Below are 15,131 nucleotides of genomic sequence, written 5' to 3'. Positions count from 1 at the left end.
TAATGATGTTTTCAAGTCTTTAATTAATATATATAAGTAATGAATGGGCACTAAATTAAACATTTTGATGACACGTCATATGATTTGCAAATTTGCTCTAAAAAGTTGGTCTACGTATTACTCTTTGTAGAAGATTAGACTTGAATTCAAACGAATATTTAAAAATAGCAACCCACATAAATACTAATTAGTAACTAAAAATAAATTAACAACCAAACAAATATTCGTAAAAATTAAAAAAAATAAACAAGCATATATAGTATTTCGAACTTCGGAAATCTTGTTAATTTTACACAACAAATATCATTGCTTCTAATTAAACTTCTTGATCATTTAACCAAAATTTATAAATTTATACTCTTATGAAAAGAAATTTGTAAAACTTGGAAAGTAAATAAGCACATGTAGTATTTTGAACCCAAGACCTCTTCATTATTTTCAAATGACAAAACCACCAATTCTAATTATTATTATTTTGTCATCAAAACAAATTTTATATACTCTTATGAAAACATATATAAATATACCACTTTAATAATTTTGGTGCCCCAAAATTTTTTGGGCCCCGAACGGCCACCCTGCCCACACTGGGCCTGGGCCGGCCCTAATCAAAGGGTATGCCAACCTCATCAATCTCATCGAACCCATGAAGTCTTTCCACTAGTAATACCAAACTCCTTCCACACTCGAAAATTCTAATATGCTCCGCTATATCCTATACGCCTAGAGTTTTGACCGTTAAATCTTGTTTATTGGATCATAATCATTGGTTATGAATTTAACGGCAAAAAATCCAAGCATATAAGATACACCAGAGCATATGTAAAGTCCCCTTCCACCCTATCTTTTTCATTTTTTTTCAGTTCCCTTCACACTGGTACTGTTTTTTTCTTTCTCAAAACTATAGTTAAGAGCAACTCCACCCCGGCCACTCAGTACTACGGTCTGGTAATATTCCTCTTCACTTGGAAGTGAGATGTCTTAGGTTCGAATCTCGTTGATGGCGAATTCGATACCAAATTAGGTTGTCCATTGTGTGACTTAGCCAAACTCTCATTCCCTGGCCCCTGGTGTAAATATCGATGTACTAAAAAAAAGAGCAACTCCACCCCTAAAATATCCCTAGGCTATTACCCCCAGGCTATTGAGCAAGGCTTTAGCGAACAGTAACTGCCCAAGTGCTACAATTTTTTGGATAGATTCTCGAGTAGATTTTTAACAAATGAACTTACAAAAACACACCAAATATATATTTTTTTATTTTTTAACTTAATTAAACTGGACAGTTGGCTTACAATTGAAATCCAACGATCGAAAGTGTGACACATCATCTAGCCGTTGAGGCTGGATTTCAAAATTTTAAAATATAGCCATTGGAAATCCAACAGCTAAGGAAGAGCCACGTAGCCCTCTAATCCAAACCCACTTAGTGCGCTTGCACGTGGGTCCGATCCTTGAAATCCTGTCAGGGGACCCACCCTTCCTCACGCATGCTGGTGCAAAAAAAAAAAATTGTGGCTAACGTTACTCCACTCAGTCACCGGCCAGACGATAAGGGCTGAGGGCTATGTTGGGCTCCTTGGAGCTCAAGTTATTGGGAAGGGCTGGATCCTTTTTTATTGGATTGCCCAATAGCCTAGGAGATTGATGGGGCGGAGTTGCTCTAATAGATAAGCCACTCAGTACTACGGTCTAGTGATATTCCTCTTTACTCGAAAGTGAGAGGTCTTAAATTTGAATCTCATAGATGACGAATTCGATACCAAATTAGGCTGCCCATTGTGTTGCTTAGCCGAACTCATCTTCCCCCTAGTATAAAAATATCAATGTACTAAAAAAAATAATAATAAAAAAAAAAGAAGAATGTAAAAGAATTTGAGTCCACAAAATCACACGACACGTCGTTTCCTTTACAATACATGTATAGTAAAGAGAGGTGCATATACGAAGTTTGGTGGGGAGAGAGAGAGAGAGAGAGAGAGAGTGGTGAAGCATATACGAAGTTTGGTGAGAGAGAGAGAGAGAGAGATGGAGGAAGCAAAGGGATTGGTGAAGCATGTACTGCTGGCAAAGTTTAAGGACGGAATCTCAGAAAGTAAGATCGAAGAACTCATCAAAGGTTATGCCAACCTCGTCAATCTCATCGAACCCATGAAGTCTTTCAACTGGTAATAATCATAGCATCAATTTCCTAGTTACTTGTAATCTAATCTCTTTTAAATCTTAATGTTCTTGCTTGGAACTTCATTCATTTTTTGCTCGGAAATTCACCGATGGAGCTACCAATTTAAAGACTTGAATCTCGATGCATTTTTTAATCTGATTAATTTTAATTGAAATTTGTTAACCTGGGAAGTTGTCTATTTAGTTTGGCCTTGGTTATCTGACCTTTGATTTAGACTAGCTTTGCATTAGTCTGACCCTTCATTGTGAAAAGAAATTAGAGTTGTTGATGCTGATTTGACTCTGGGAGTCTGATGGGTCCTCAAGATCCTAGATTTTTAGGCAAAATTTAGCTTTTCAAAAGAGTGCAGCTTTAGTAAAAATTTGATGCTTGAAAGGGGTTGAAGCATCAGCTATTGGTTAAAGTTGCAGTTTTTCTCTTGGAAAAAAGCTAATTTTTATGGTTGTATTTTTGCTCACAATGCTCACCATCTTATTTTATTACCGTTGGATGAGTTTAAATTTTGAGATTTGTGTCTGTTCACTACACAGGTCTCGAATTTAAACTCATCTACGGGGATAAATAGATTGGTGAGAATCACCATCACTTGAGAGCGGTGAGCAAAAAATATTCCCAATTTTTAGTTGGTGGATATGTTTGGATATTTTTGCCACATTTGGCATATCACACTGTAGTTGCTTGTACCAAGCACATAGGCCTCGTTTGGTCTCAAGGATTGGATTTGAATGGATAACCATGTAAATTGGGTCCTCTTGACCAAACGAGGCCATTTAGTATTATGATCAAAGAGCTGGACATCGCTAGAATGCCTTTTTTTTTAACCTGAGATAGTTATTTAGCATTTCATAGATTATTCGACCATGATTTTCTAGTCGTTGTTCATGTATGGCGTTCCCATTCCCTTAAACATATCGAACAAGTTCTCCTGAGTTAGACAAGCTGCAATGAATTGTGTAAGTATTTGATTCATGTTTTTGTGATCAGGGGAAAGGACGTGAGCTTTGAGAACCTGCATCAAGGTTTCACTCATGTCTTTGAGTCAACCTTTGAGAGTACGGAGGGTGTCGCAGAGTACGTAGCCCATCCTGCCCACGTTGACTTTGCAAATTTGCTCCTTTCCAATTTGGAGAAGGTCATTGTGATCGATTACAAACCAACTACAGTTCATGTTTAAATCGGAAGGACCATCCCAGGTGTCGTATGTCGTGTTGTTTCTCCTGGTGGAACTTAAGCTTCTGTGTTAGAGGTTGATTCAGGTCTGTTTTATCTGATTTACAAACCGTGAGTAAAATCAAATAATTCAGGTCTGTTTGATTCAGGTCTGTCATTGGTTGTGCCTCAAATTTTCACTGCATTGCTTTGTATTGGTGTTGATGCTATTGAATCGATTCAATACTCGGTTAAATTTCTTATATAGTTACATTGGACTGCTTCAAGTCCATAGTATTCCTTACTGGTGTTTTGCTCCATAGCATTATGCTTAGAGCATCAGTTCCTCTGAGGATCCAGCGGAGGGCGGCTTCAGAGAGACTGGGAGAGGGAGATTTGGGCGACGTTTGGTGCCTATAATTGGATTGGATTTGATTGCTCACTACTAGTATGTGATGTTGGACGAAATGGAGGCCTAACTTCACATTTTTGTCCAAGTAGGAGGTTGATGAATTAGATACTTATCTCTTCTATTCGTACAATTCTGTGGCGATGCAAAGATTAAGTTCCCTTCACGACCAATCGATCTAATTCGTTTAACTTGGACTTGGAAGTTGTTGGACCTTCGTTTTTTATATCAGCATACCCTGAATCTAGTGAGTTCACAAGTAACTTTTGAGGCTCGGATAGAGCTGGCCCCCGACCAGTAACACTCTGCCCCTTAGTAAGATAGGATTTGAATTCTGATCGTCTTATGTTTCACTTGATCGAAATCTTTTGTCATGAATCCGGAAATTGATCTTTTATTTTGGAGTTATATCGTTAAGGACTCAGATCTTCACTAAATTGTCATACATAAACCATCTCATAATTCTAATTGAATACACCTTGAATATCAGATAATTACTTAAAATCTTGATTGAATATTCTTTGATTCATCAAAAAAATTAAAATCCCTCATATATGATTCTTTCACTTAAAATGATCGAACTCGACATATCAGAAGTTTGTGAGATGGAGGAAGCAAAGGGAGGGAGGGTTAAAGAATGTTTTGATGGCAAAGTTCATCCAATCCTATGCCAATCCCTTGAAGTCCTTCTACATCAAGTTTTTTGCTATAGTCAAATTAGCTAATCTCAAGTCTGCTCGCAAGGTTCATTAGTCAACCCAAATATAGGCTACATTTTTTTTGAGTTGATATTGGCCACCACATTTTAATGTAATTAAACATCGTTTTTCTTTTTTGTTTTACAATAAGGGGACTAACTGGTGACTTCGTCAACGTAGTTATTTTTTGGGATCAGAAAGTTTCACAAATGTATTTCAGCCCACTCCTAGCCACCATCGTGTGATTCACCAGCGCCAAGAATCGAACATAGGACTTACCGTATAAAATGCGGGTCTGGAATTCGCCCCTACATACTGAGTTATCCGTGGTGGTTATTAAACATCGTTATTTTTTTATATAGTGGTTCCTAATAATATTACAAATAATAATTTTTTGTAAAGAAATTTTGATCTTCATTATATTCGTAATCTACACTACCTATTAATAAAACTCTGATTGTTAACCAAAATTTCAGAAAATTACCATTTTAACCCCCTCATCAAAATTGAAGTTAAGTAAAAAATATGTGCAATTTAGTAATTATAGAAACATAAATTTTGCTATTTTTTTACAACAACCTCACAGCCAGGTTAGTATAGCATGCCCTATTTAAAAATAAAAAATATTCCCACGTTTGAAGAAACCACTCATCATTATCCCAATTCTCATAACTGATTTTTTTTAAAGAATTTTAAAAACTAATCCCACTTCATAATAAAAACAATATGAAATGAAATTGTTCTAGTTCTTCAATAAACAAAACTAAAGAATTTTTTATTAATTACATTTAAATTGGGGGGATAATTAGTTATTTAGCCTTATGGGCCTGATGGGCCTCCAACAAGTCAGAATATAAGCTCGAAGAACCCAATAAACAGACTATTCTTTTGGAACCAGTTACCACCAAGTACCAACGACTCTCTCTCTCCGCACTTTTGGGTTTTCTCTTGGATGGCAACCACCACCACAACCACCGCTCTCGGCGCCTCCAGTTCAGGTTACCCATTATTTTCTTTTTCTATTTCTCGATTTTATTTTCTTATCCATAATTCCGTCTTTCTTATGTTTACGCTGGGCCAGGTCTGTTTGTTTCCCTCGAAAAAAAACCATTGATGATGAAAGAAAATCAATGGGTTTTCCGAGCGGCTCACCCTTTTTTTTCTTTGGGGATCATGAGTTTATATGCGCTAGGTGATTGTAGAGACTTTGGAGTGTTTTGTTTGGTGTAGCATTCATGGATTTATGAGCGGAAGTTTCTTGCTTTTTTATTTATTCATTTATTTTCTTGTGAAAATCTGAAAACCCATTTCAAGGATCGTAAGTTTCCTGGAATAATCTCTCATTTTCAGCTGGGTTATCTACTGTTAATGGGTTTTAATAATTAGATCAGAACCAAAGTTTGGCTAAACTTCTGTGCACTCTAAAAATTAGGTCTTTTTAGTTTAGTTCAGAATTTGTAATATAGGTGGAGTTGCACGCCGAACCATTGAAGCTCACCATCACATTGTTATTTACTCGTTGTTAGTTGAATTCCCAATTGGGTGCTAGGTGTCTAAGATGAGTTGGAGATCAATACTGGCAGCTACAACAATTTACGACTGATATTTATCATATCTTTTGAAGTTTTATAGGTTTCTAGTGAAAGAAAAATTCAGGGGGCATTAGAAATATTCATTTGATGACTTTGCTCCATAGATAGACTTATGTCACAGCTTCTAGTTGAATCATTGATGTTGGATTGTTGGTTCGTTTCTGATATTGGTCTTATGCTATTTGATGCGTGCACTGCCAGGACTGGTTGTACCACGACTTTTTTCACTAGCAGTACTTTAGTTGCAGTTTGTTTTTCGTTTTTTCATACTTATGGTTAAGCAGTTTGGTTTTCCGGTTCAGGTACTGCAGGTGAAAAGGATGGTTTACTAGTCGAGTCTACCAATGGAGCTGCTCCTCTTCCAAGCTTAGAGACAAAACCTGAACAAACAGGTCAGTAATTCTTTGTACTCACAGACGCTTGTTTATCCATTTTCTATTCTGATGTTAAGTACCATAAATTCATTGACCAGAAGGCTTTGTTATTTCCTATCTTAATAGAGGTAAAAGCTCGGGTAGATGCCATGTGGGAGCAAATGAATAAAGGAGTATCAAATAAGCAGTTCAAGGATTTATTAAAGAAGTCTTCCTCATCTGTGAATAAAACTCCCAAGAAGTCATCTAATGTGAGAATATCCTCAATCTTCCTATCTTTGTTGGAATTATAAAATTGTAGTTGGCCAGAATTTAATCTTTTACGTCGATTTATTTCTCAGAATTGGATGGGATATCTGGGCCTGGCACAAAAGAAGGCGGAGTCCCCTAAAGAAGATGCATCACAGAAGGGATCTAGTGTCATGAAGAACAGCTCCAGTGATAATGGTGTGCTGGATAAATCTCGTGACGAGGCCAGGAGGCTTGCTGCTGCTGCTCTTGTAGAAGTTAAGGATGCTGCAGTTGCAACATCTGGCAGAGGGAAAGTTGAGGTAAGCATATTGTTGTATCACATGTTTGTTTCTACTCTGTCGGGGGCACCTGTCTTGCTAAACTTTGGTTTCCCTTAAGTGGAAGTCACTAGTTGTTTAGTCTCCTCGAGAATCATTTTTCAAGAGATGTATACCTAGTTCTTAGTTTTCTTTCCAGACAATTTTGGAAATAATAAGATTACACACACACACATCCATGTATGCATGTAGTTACACACCCCTTTACCACCTGAGTAGTCTAGTCTCTGATTGCTCAGCAGTTTTCCTTTTTAACTTAAATCTCTTGGAGCTGGTTCTTAGACCAAAACTCGTAACTATTAGATTGTCATGATCGATTATCATCCTACAGACAAGTTTGAAGTTTATAAAATCCTGATTGTGGGTGCAGACTTTTGAAAGTTTATTGGTTATAATCATATTCAACAGCCAGGTCTCTTTGTTTTTATAGATCATGGAGGTTCGGGATTTTGCTGGTAAAGAAATTGAATATAAGAAGCTTGTTGATGCTGATTCAAAGGAAGCATCCGAAAAGGCAAAAGCTCCTGCATCTTCAGGTGTCGATGCTGTGCTCGAACGGATTAGGAAGAAACAAAAGCTCAGTGTGCTTGACAAAACGAAAAAGGATTGGGGGGAGTTTAAGGAAGAGAAAGGGTTGGAGGAGGAGTTGGAATCTTACAAAAAGAGTTCAAACCAATATTTGGATAAGGTAAACTTCTTGCAGCGAGCAGATTTCCGAGAGTTTGAACGGGAGAGGGATGCGCGCCTGGCCGTGCAGGCCAAAAGGAAACCAGATATGCGGGAGGAGCCATAACTGCGCAATGATCGGTTGGCCAAACTGGGAATTGTAGAGAGGACGATGGGCAGTAGCTACAATTTTAAGGGGTATTTAGCATTTGCATGAGGTTTTTTCAACAGATCCTGGATTTTCGAGGAGAGAGTGGCCATTAATTGTAAACTAAGATATTTTAATCTTATTCTGATTTTACGGATGGGAGTGTAGGTAGCCCTGTAAACGGGTCGGTTTTAGTGGGTTTGGGCCGTTTTCAAACTCTATTTGTAGGTCTCGATTCTTAGACGAGGAACTTGCAGTATGACATGATGGGAATATCGAGTCCCAGTTCAATTCTTTCCCTTGTCAAATAATGGTTGGTCTTCAAACTCAAACCATTTTTTATCATATCATGTTGCTAGTTTCACTGAGCACTGCGTTAAACCAAAAATGAAGACAACACATAAATCAGTTGACGATTGCAACAAACATGGCGCAGCCAAGTTGCCTAAGATAGCGAAGCTCCCTCTCTAAACCTAAAGTTTTAATCCCCATCCCCGTAGTTTGAACTGAACCCGAACCTATCATAATCTTGACTCATTATTATCTCGCCTTCCCTTACAACGTGTGCCAAGCCCCGACCTATCCTAATCAGTAGTTAATCATTAAGACACGATAAGAACAGATCCGTCGCCCTACTTAACCCCGAGTATTATCATCCAAGAACAAGTAATTACTAGGCAGTAAAAGTGCGCAAAATGGGTAACAATCCATTTGCTCAACATACCCTTCCTTATGTTGTTATTCACAGTGAGATGAGAAAGCATACAGATTTATTCCCTTGACACAGCCAAAGGGAACGGTAAAAAAGTACTCAAGCACTTTTATCTGCTAACCTTGAATGAAGGCTAAAACAACTAAATGGAAAGTTCTTACCAAGTCATTCCAAAATTCTTAAAAACAAAAATTGAAAACAAAGATTAATGGAAGTAATGATTTTTTTCTAGATATGAATGGGCTTGTCATAAGTAGCCATGGCAGCTTCCTTCAACGCCTCGCTCATGGTCGGATGTGCATGGCAAACTCGTGCAATGTCCTCGCTCGATGCATCATACTGCAAGGCTATGGCCGCCTCGTGAATGAGCTCTCCGGCATTGGATGCCATGATATGAACTCCCAATATCTTATCTGTTTCCTTCTCGGCCAATATTTTGACGAGTCCTTCAGCATTGTCTATTGCCTTGGCTCTGCTGTTTGCCATGAAGGGGAACTTTCCAACTCGGTATGCAATGCCAGAGGCCTTCACTTGTTCCTCAGTCTTTCCAACAGATGCGACCTCAGGGTGCGTGTAGACGACCCCAGGGACCTTGTCATAGTCCACATGGCCAACCTTACCAGCTAGAAACTCCACGCATGCAACCCCATCCTCTTCTGCCTTATGAGCCAACATAGGTCCAGGAATAACATCTCCGATTGCATAAACACCCGAGACATTTGTAGAAAACCTCTCATTCACTAAAATTCTCCCTCCCTTGTCCATTTCAACTCCTATCTTGTCCAAATCAAGTCCGGATGTGAATGGAACCCTACCAGCAGATACAAGAACGACATCTGCTTCAAAGGAAGTCTGGTCGCCACCGGATGCTGGTTCAAGGGTCAACTTCACACCATCTCCAGAGGTATCAACTCCAACCACCTTTGTTTTGAGCATGAACTTCATCCCTTGCTTCTCAAGGGAACGCTGAAATTGCTTGCGGATTTCCGAGTCCATTGATGGGACGATATCAGGACCAAACTCAACAACAGTTACCTCAGAACCAAGTCTGCCCCACACCGAGCCCATCTCTAGGCCGATATATCCTGCTCCAACCACCACAAGTTTCTTTGGGATTTCCTGCAAAGCCAGAGCTCCTGTGGATGACACTATCTTCTTCTCATCAATGGTAATTCCAGGTAAAGACTTGACATCAGAACCGGTGGCAATTATGATATTCTTTCCCTTCACAACTTTATTCTCGCCATCAATGGTGTCCACTGAAATTTCAGATGGGGAGATGAACTTTCCATAACCTTTAACATAAGTGACCTTGTTCTTCTTGAACAGCCCTTCAATTCCTCGTGTAAGATTAGAAACAGCTTTGTCTTTCTGGGACATCATGGCAGGTAAATCTATTTCGACATCAGAGAACTTCACTCCGTGGTGCGAAAATGCATGCTTAGCTTCATAGTACATGTGAGAGGAATGAAGAAGCGCCTGGACACAAAAGCAGACGATATTAGAGATAAATTCCAATCTAAATTCAACGAGAAGAAACACGCCTAAATTACACTGAAAACAACCCGAAACAAGAATACGTAATTCACACAACATTAGAAAACTTTAACTTGGAAATGCTCATTGCTTATTTAGTGGATGATTAATGCCATTCTACTCAAGATTATATATTTTTTTTCTTTTTCTTTTATAAACTTCTGAGGGAGCCCAATAGCAATATGATATAAATTTCCACAATTCGACTGAATAAATCCATTAAATTTTCAAAATTAATTAAACTCCAATCGAAATAAATATTATCAAACATGAAAGCGAAATCAATCAACTGAGATTCAATTAAATCATTCCAATGATCAACAATTAGATCTGACAAGCAGTAAAAACAAACACAATCACGAAAAATAAAATATAAATAAAAATTCAGAAAGTTAAGAACCCTAGCAGGCAAGTACGGAACTGTAGGAGCAAGCAAGAGTGAAAAAAGAGAGACCTTGGAGGGTATGCACCCGACGTTGAGGCAGGTGCCGCCGAGAGCACCGCGCTTCTCGATGCAGGTGGTCTTAAGGCCGAGCTGCGCGGCCTTGATTGCCGCCACGTAGCCGCCGGGACCGCCGCCGACGACGACGACATCGTTGTCGTCAGATCCGGCGGAGGCGAAGCCCCTGGAGAAGGAGGTGAGGGAGAAGGAGTACCTGACGGCCTCCGATGACGTGTTGGAAAAGTTTCTAGAGAGAAGGTAGGCCTTCCGCCGCGCCAAGCTCGCCATCGCCATTACCCTTCTGAAACTTCGATTTGTTAAACCTCTCACTATTTCGTTTCTCTTTCGCTTTGCTTTGCGCTTCTGCTGCGCTTGGTAAAAGGCCTTCAAATGCGACCGCTGGCCAATGAGCCGCTTTTTCACAATTATTCTCTGCTATTATTAAAATTAATTATATTCTTTTTTACAGATACAGCGTGCTAAGGTCCAGGATATAATCCGTGGTCTTCCATAAGGTGGCTGCCACGTTGTAATATGGTTGTGATTTAGAAATGAGATGGAATCGTGGCCGTTTGATACGTGATGTTTGTATACTGATTGGTGCGCTTGTTATACGCTTACCTTATTTGACTACCAATTTTTTCTTCCTTCTTTTTTTTTTTTGGGAATTTATTAAATAAATAGGATGAACAAGCGGTGGCAACTAGATCAATAATTTACTAGCATAATCTGAGAAAAATAATTTCAACAATATTTATTTATTTATTAATTATTTTTTCGTTCGTATTTTTTCTTTATATGTAACAAAAATAGAAGAAGAAAAAATGCGAAATGGAGAAAATGGTAGAGCCTCACACACTCTTAGGATATCACCAATTTGGATGTTTGGTGGAGGGGCAATTGCCCCCAAACATGATGAGGTTATTTGTCTTGTGCCAATTAAAACAACATCCAAGCCAAATTCATCACCAGAGAGAAATTCTAACATGTAATCGAGGTATACATCTCCCGTGACAAAAGATATTAGTAAAAGAACATATTTCCAATTGGTTTAACTTATATGTCACTCTAATCTGTCCCGCGATAGGAGATACCAATTATAGGTGATATACTCCGAACATGAATCGTTTAGTCTCAACAAGAAAAATTACATAGATAGTTTGGATTAAGAGAAAGCTCACTCGAAACAACAACAATTATTTAAAATAATCAGATAATTAAGATTAATGTAAATAAATGAATCAGTTTAACCCAATTCGTTTAAAACAACACTAAGCTCAAATGTAAATACCGACTGACCGCTACATTCCACAACCTCAACAACACAATCAAGTCGTATATCTATCCTAGCAAAACTGCCGGCTGCTTTGTTCTAAACCTTAATCTGAAGCAGCCACAAACAGATAAAAATGCATCTCCCATTAGGACTCGGTGAATAGAAATCGACTGCTATTTACATTCAATTGCCTTCTAACAAGCTTCTCAGCCGGCTGCGTGCTTCCTCCGAGAGACTGCAGATCCTCAACCTCGGGCGCTGGTGAGGGAACTCAACACGTTCCGGTGAAGAGAGGCGCACGACAATAACTGTGAGGTTGTCTGATGTGTTCAAGCGCAGTGCTTCCTTGACGAGTTCTTCGGCACACAGTTGGGGGTCATCATGCCTCCTCAGCCCACGCCGAACCAGACTCACAGCATACTGACTTGACATGACATCCCAGATCCCATCACAACCAATGATCAAAAACTCATCATCTTCTGTTAACATAACCTGCTGAACATCTGGCTCGGCAATTAGAGGCGACGAGGAACCAAATGGTAATTTTAAGCCCCAATTTCCAAGGGCTCGGGTGACTGAGATAGAATCATTAAGATACACATCATCAAAGTAACCACCCAACTGCTCAACTCGCATGCGTTCTGGCAAGTAACTAGGTTTGTGATCTTGAGACAAGTCAACTGCTACTCCTTTCTTGCAAAGAACTGCTCGACAGTCACCAGCATTTGCAACCAGCAAATGCCTTCCAAGTATAAGAGCAGTCAATGCTGTTGTTCCACATGAACTTCTCACGCTGTCTTCATCAGCCAAGGCATGGTCTGCCAGTAGAAATGCCTTCCTGTGGGAATTCTCCAACTCTCTGAAGAAAACAGCATCCATATCCATTCTCTGCAGTAAATTAGCATCTTCAAAGAATAGTCTCATAGCATTCCTCTTGATATAAGCAGCTGCCTCGGGCCCTCCGTGACCATCAAACACCGCATAAAATGCACTTGGAAAGGGACACTTGAAGAGAGCCCCAACATGGGCAGATAGATCATCAATCCGAATGTGCTCGTCATCCATGGAATCCCTTGGTCCAATGTCACTATGGCTTCCTGAATGAATGTTCGGAACAAACTTGACTGCAGAAGACTCCATTCCAGCATTATTAATCGCCTCTGTGCAACTCAGAACCTGGTAAAAGAGAAAACAAGTAGGTGAGTAAACATGTTCCATGCATCTCAAAAGAACATAATCCTGGATATAGATTTTGGTATGAACACAAAGAAACTGGAAATCCAACAAGCATAAAAAGTACGAATGAAGAAATCACCAAAATTACAGAACTGACCGGTGTATTATCAATGATACAAGATTTCATCCAAAAATTTCGTCTAAAAGCGCTACAAGAGTAAAGGCTCATTTTTTCCTCTAATTAGGCTGAAGATTGCCTCAGTCAAAATTCCCAAAAATTAAGCAGCAAATCAAATGTTATAAAAGAAAAACCTCGATCACCGAATGAGTAACCCATTAAACCTCGATCACCTGATCTAATCGGGCTCATACAGACTCGAAATTCTACAAATAGCATAAATCTACCAAGTACACAATTCTGATCAATTCCATTAAAAAATCCACCAAATCAAAAGGTTCACTTGGAATTTACTGTAAAGCTAAACCACCAAGGAATTGGAACTTATTCGGTAAAAAAAAAATTCGCCAGAGTTCATGAGGAAAAGGTATTCCAGGCTAATGAAAAACACCATTAAATCTAAAAACATAAAAATAAAGGAAAAGAAAACCCTCGGAAGCAGTTAATTCAGTATACCCTAACTGAACCCACAAAAATTCAAGAACCCATGTCAATTATGTTCATAGAATTCCCAAAACACAACTAATATAGAGCAGAAGAACCCAAGAAAAAACAAAACAATCGAACAAATCGCACACAAAAAAATAATTAAAAAAACAAATCCCTCACAGAAAACCCAATTACAAAAACCCTTAAAAGCAGAAAATAATTCACTAATTCTTCATACGAAGTGGTACGGAGCTATAGAACATACCGATTCGAAGCGAGAAATCTCAGGGAAAATCGTCTCGGCGACGACAACCTCGCCGAAGCTCGGAGAGGTAGGCGAGGAGGACGCCACGTCGATCTGTAGTTCGTGCTCCTTGGCCACGCAGACGCCGTAGTTCATGTCCAGCACCGTCTCCTGGCAGATAACCTCCGCCTCAGCCACCATTTCCTGGCTCACAATCATCCTTAAACGCCGTCGTACGGTCCAAAAAATTACCAAATTAGGGATCTTTTCAGTGAAGAAGAAGAGGGATAGCAAATTAGGGTTTTTATTTCGGCTTTGGGGTTTCCAATTCTCGATCGATCTCGGATTTTCTCGAAATTTTTGTTGTTGTGTGTAAATGTGAAAAGGAGCGTGAGAGAGTCGTATTTATATTGGTATCGGGAATCCAAGTCCGGTACGGAGTAAATGACCGGATGAACCGGTAACACCGTTGTCAAGGACGGCACGTGTGCGTGGCGGACCGGGTTCGGGGTGTTTTTGTGTGAGGTAGCGTGTTTGACTCGTGAATCCTGGCGGGTAAATTGTTGGAGGCAACCAGAAGGCGGTCGAATGGTTTTTTGACGGTTTTACCCTTTCTAGGTGTCCTCTGCGGCCGTTTGTTTCCGATTCCGACTCGGCAATTGGAATTCCGTGCTTCGCTTTCCTTATACGTAGTGACAGCTAAACAGTGTGCCGACATAAGATTGCTTCCCGCTGCCGCATCCACTTTGACGCCACCTATGACTCCGTAACAGTAATTTACTATTAATTATATTTAATCACGAAAAAACGAACTCTGTGGATTAAATTAATTGGTTAAAAGCAAGTACTCAGTGCATTTGAGATTTCGAGTTTGAATCCACTTGCCTACGGTATGACTTGTGAAAACAAAATAAAAAACTACATAGAAAATTCACTAATTGCATAAATTATCCAAATGAAGTAGTTCATGTGTCAATGTTAGTCACGTGGTGAATAAAATCATAATAATACCTTATGATTAAGTCTGTTATCATTCATAGTCCAAATTGATATTTTCATGAAATTCTATTCTATTTCGTCCACATGTGAGTCGCGAAGAGTCATTTAAAATTATTTTTAAAAGAGACGTCAAATTTTAAATTTGACAGCCTATGTGGCACTTGACACCTTTTAAAGTTTTGCTCTTCATCACAAGGATATTATTGAAACGTCTCTTAACCACGTGCGTAAGAATTACAAATGACTGACATCACACAAATCATATGTAATATATTTAAATTTTATATAGCCACAAGCATGATCATTGCATAAATTTGTTATCTTTCGCTTTAAATCACGTGAACCATGA

At 39.1% G+C, this 15,131-nt stretch overlaps 4 protein-coding genes across 6 annotated transcripts; 2 read left to right on the top strand and 2 right to left on the bottom strand.

The window, feature by feature from the left end:
- The first annotated feature begins 1,918 nt into the window (after positions 1-1,918).
- On the top strand, positions 1,919-3,634 carry LOC103423926 (stress-response A/B barrel domain-containing protein HS1-like). Its single transcript, XM_008361998.3, has 2 exons — positions 1,919-2,168; positions 3,170-3,634. Exons 1-2 carry the CDS (start codon positions 2,029-2,031, stop codon positions 3,357-3,359), a joined length of 330 nt encoding a protein of 109 aa, XP_008360220.1. The 5' UTR covers positions 1,919-2,028; the 3' UTR covers positions 3,360-3,634.
- A 1,680-nt stretch (positions 3,635-5,314) lies between these two features.
- On the top strand, positions 5,315-8,083 carry LOC103423927 (uncharacterized). 3 transcript variants are annotated; one of them, XM_008361999.4, is made up of 5 exons: positions 5,315-5,439; positions 6,336-6,425; positions 6,534-6,658; positions 6,749-6,958; positions 7,407-8,083. In XM_008361999.4, the coding sequence occupies exons 1-5, from the start codon at positions 5,394-5,396 to the stop codon at positions 7,767-7,769; spliced, it is 834 nt and encodes a 277-aa protein (XP_008360221.1). In that variant the 5' UTR covers positions 5,315-5,393; the 3' UTR covers positions 7,770-8,083. The 3 variants fall into 3 exon arrangements, with proteins under 3 accessions (XP_008360221.1, XP_028947008.1, XP_070666769.1); XM_029091175.2 differs by lacking the exon at positions 5,315-5,439 and adding an exon at positions 5,506-5,633; XM_070810668.1 differs by lacking the exon at positions 5,315-5,439 and adding an exon at positions 5,651-5,759.
- Positions 8,084-8,500: 417 nt separating this feature from the next.
- LOC103423928 (dihydrolipoyl dehydrogenase, mitochondrial) lies at positions 8,501-10,903 on the bottom strand. The gene is made up of 2 exons (XM_008362002.4): positions 10,493-10,903; positions 8,501-9,981 (listed from the first exon to the last, which is right to left on the bottom strand). Exons 1-2 carry the CDS (start codon positions 10,772-10,774, stop codon positions 8,731-8,733), a joined length of 1,533 nt encoding a protein of 510 aa, XP_008360224.2. The 5' UTR covers positions 10,775-10,903; the 3' UTR covers positions 8,501-8,730.
- Positions 10,904-11,676: 773 nt separating this feature from the next.
- LOC103414538 (probable protein phosphatase 2C 13) lies at positions 11,677-14,427 on the bottom strand. Its single transcript, XM_008352913.4, has 2 exons — positions 13,805-14,427; positions 11,677-12,932 (listed from the first exon to the last, which is right to left on the bottom strand). Exons 1-2 carry the CDS (start codon positions 14,000-14,002, stop codon positions 11,940-11,942), a joined length of 1,191 nt encoding a protein of 396 aa, XP_008351135.1. The 5' UTR covers positions 14,003-14,427; the 3' UTR covers positions 11,677-11,939.
- Between the last annotated feature and the right edge of the window lie 704 nt (positions 14,428-15,131).

This window comes from Malus domestica, chromosome 13, assembly GCF_042453785.1.
Source record: "Malus domestica chromosome 13, GDT2T_hap1".
NCBI lineage: Eukaryota > Viridiplantae > Streptophyta > Magnoliopsida > Rosales > Rosaceae > Malus > Malus domestica.
Note: the sequence above shows the minus strand (reverse complement) of the source record. Positions and strands in the feature narration are given on the sequence as shown.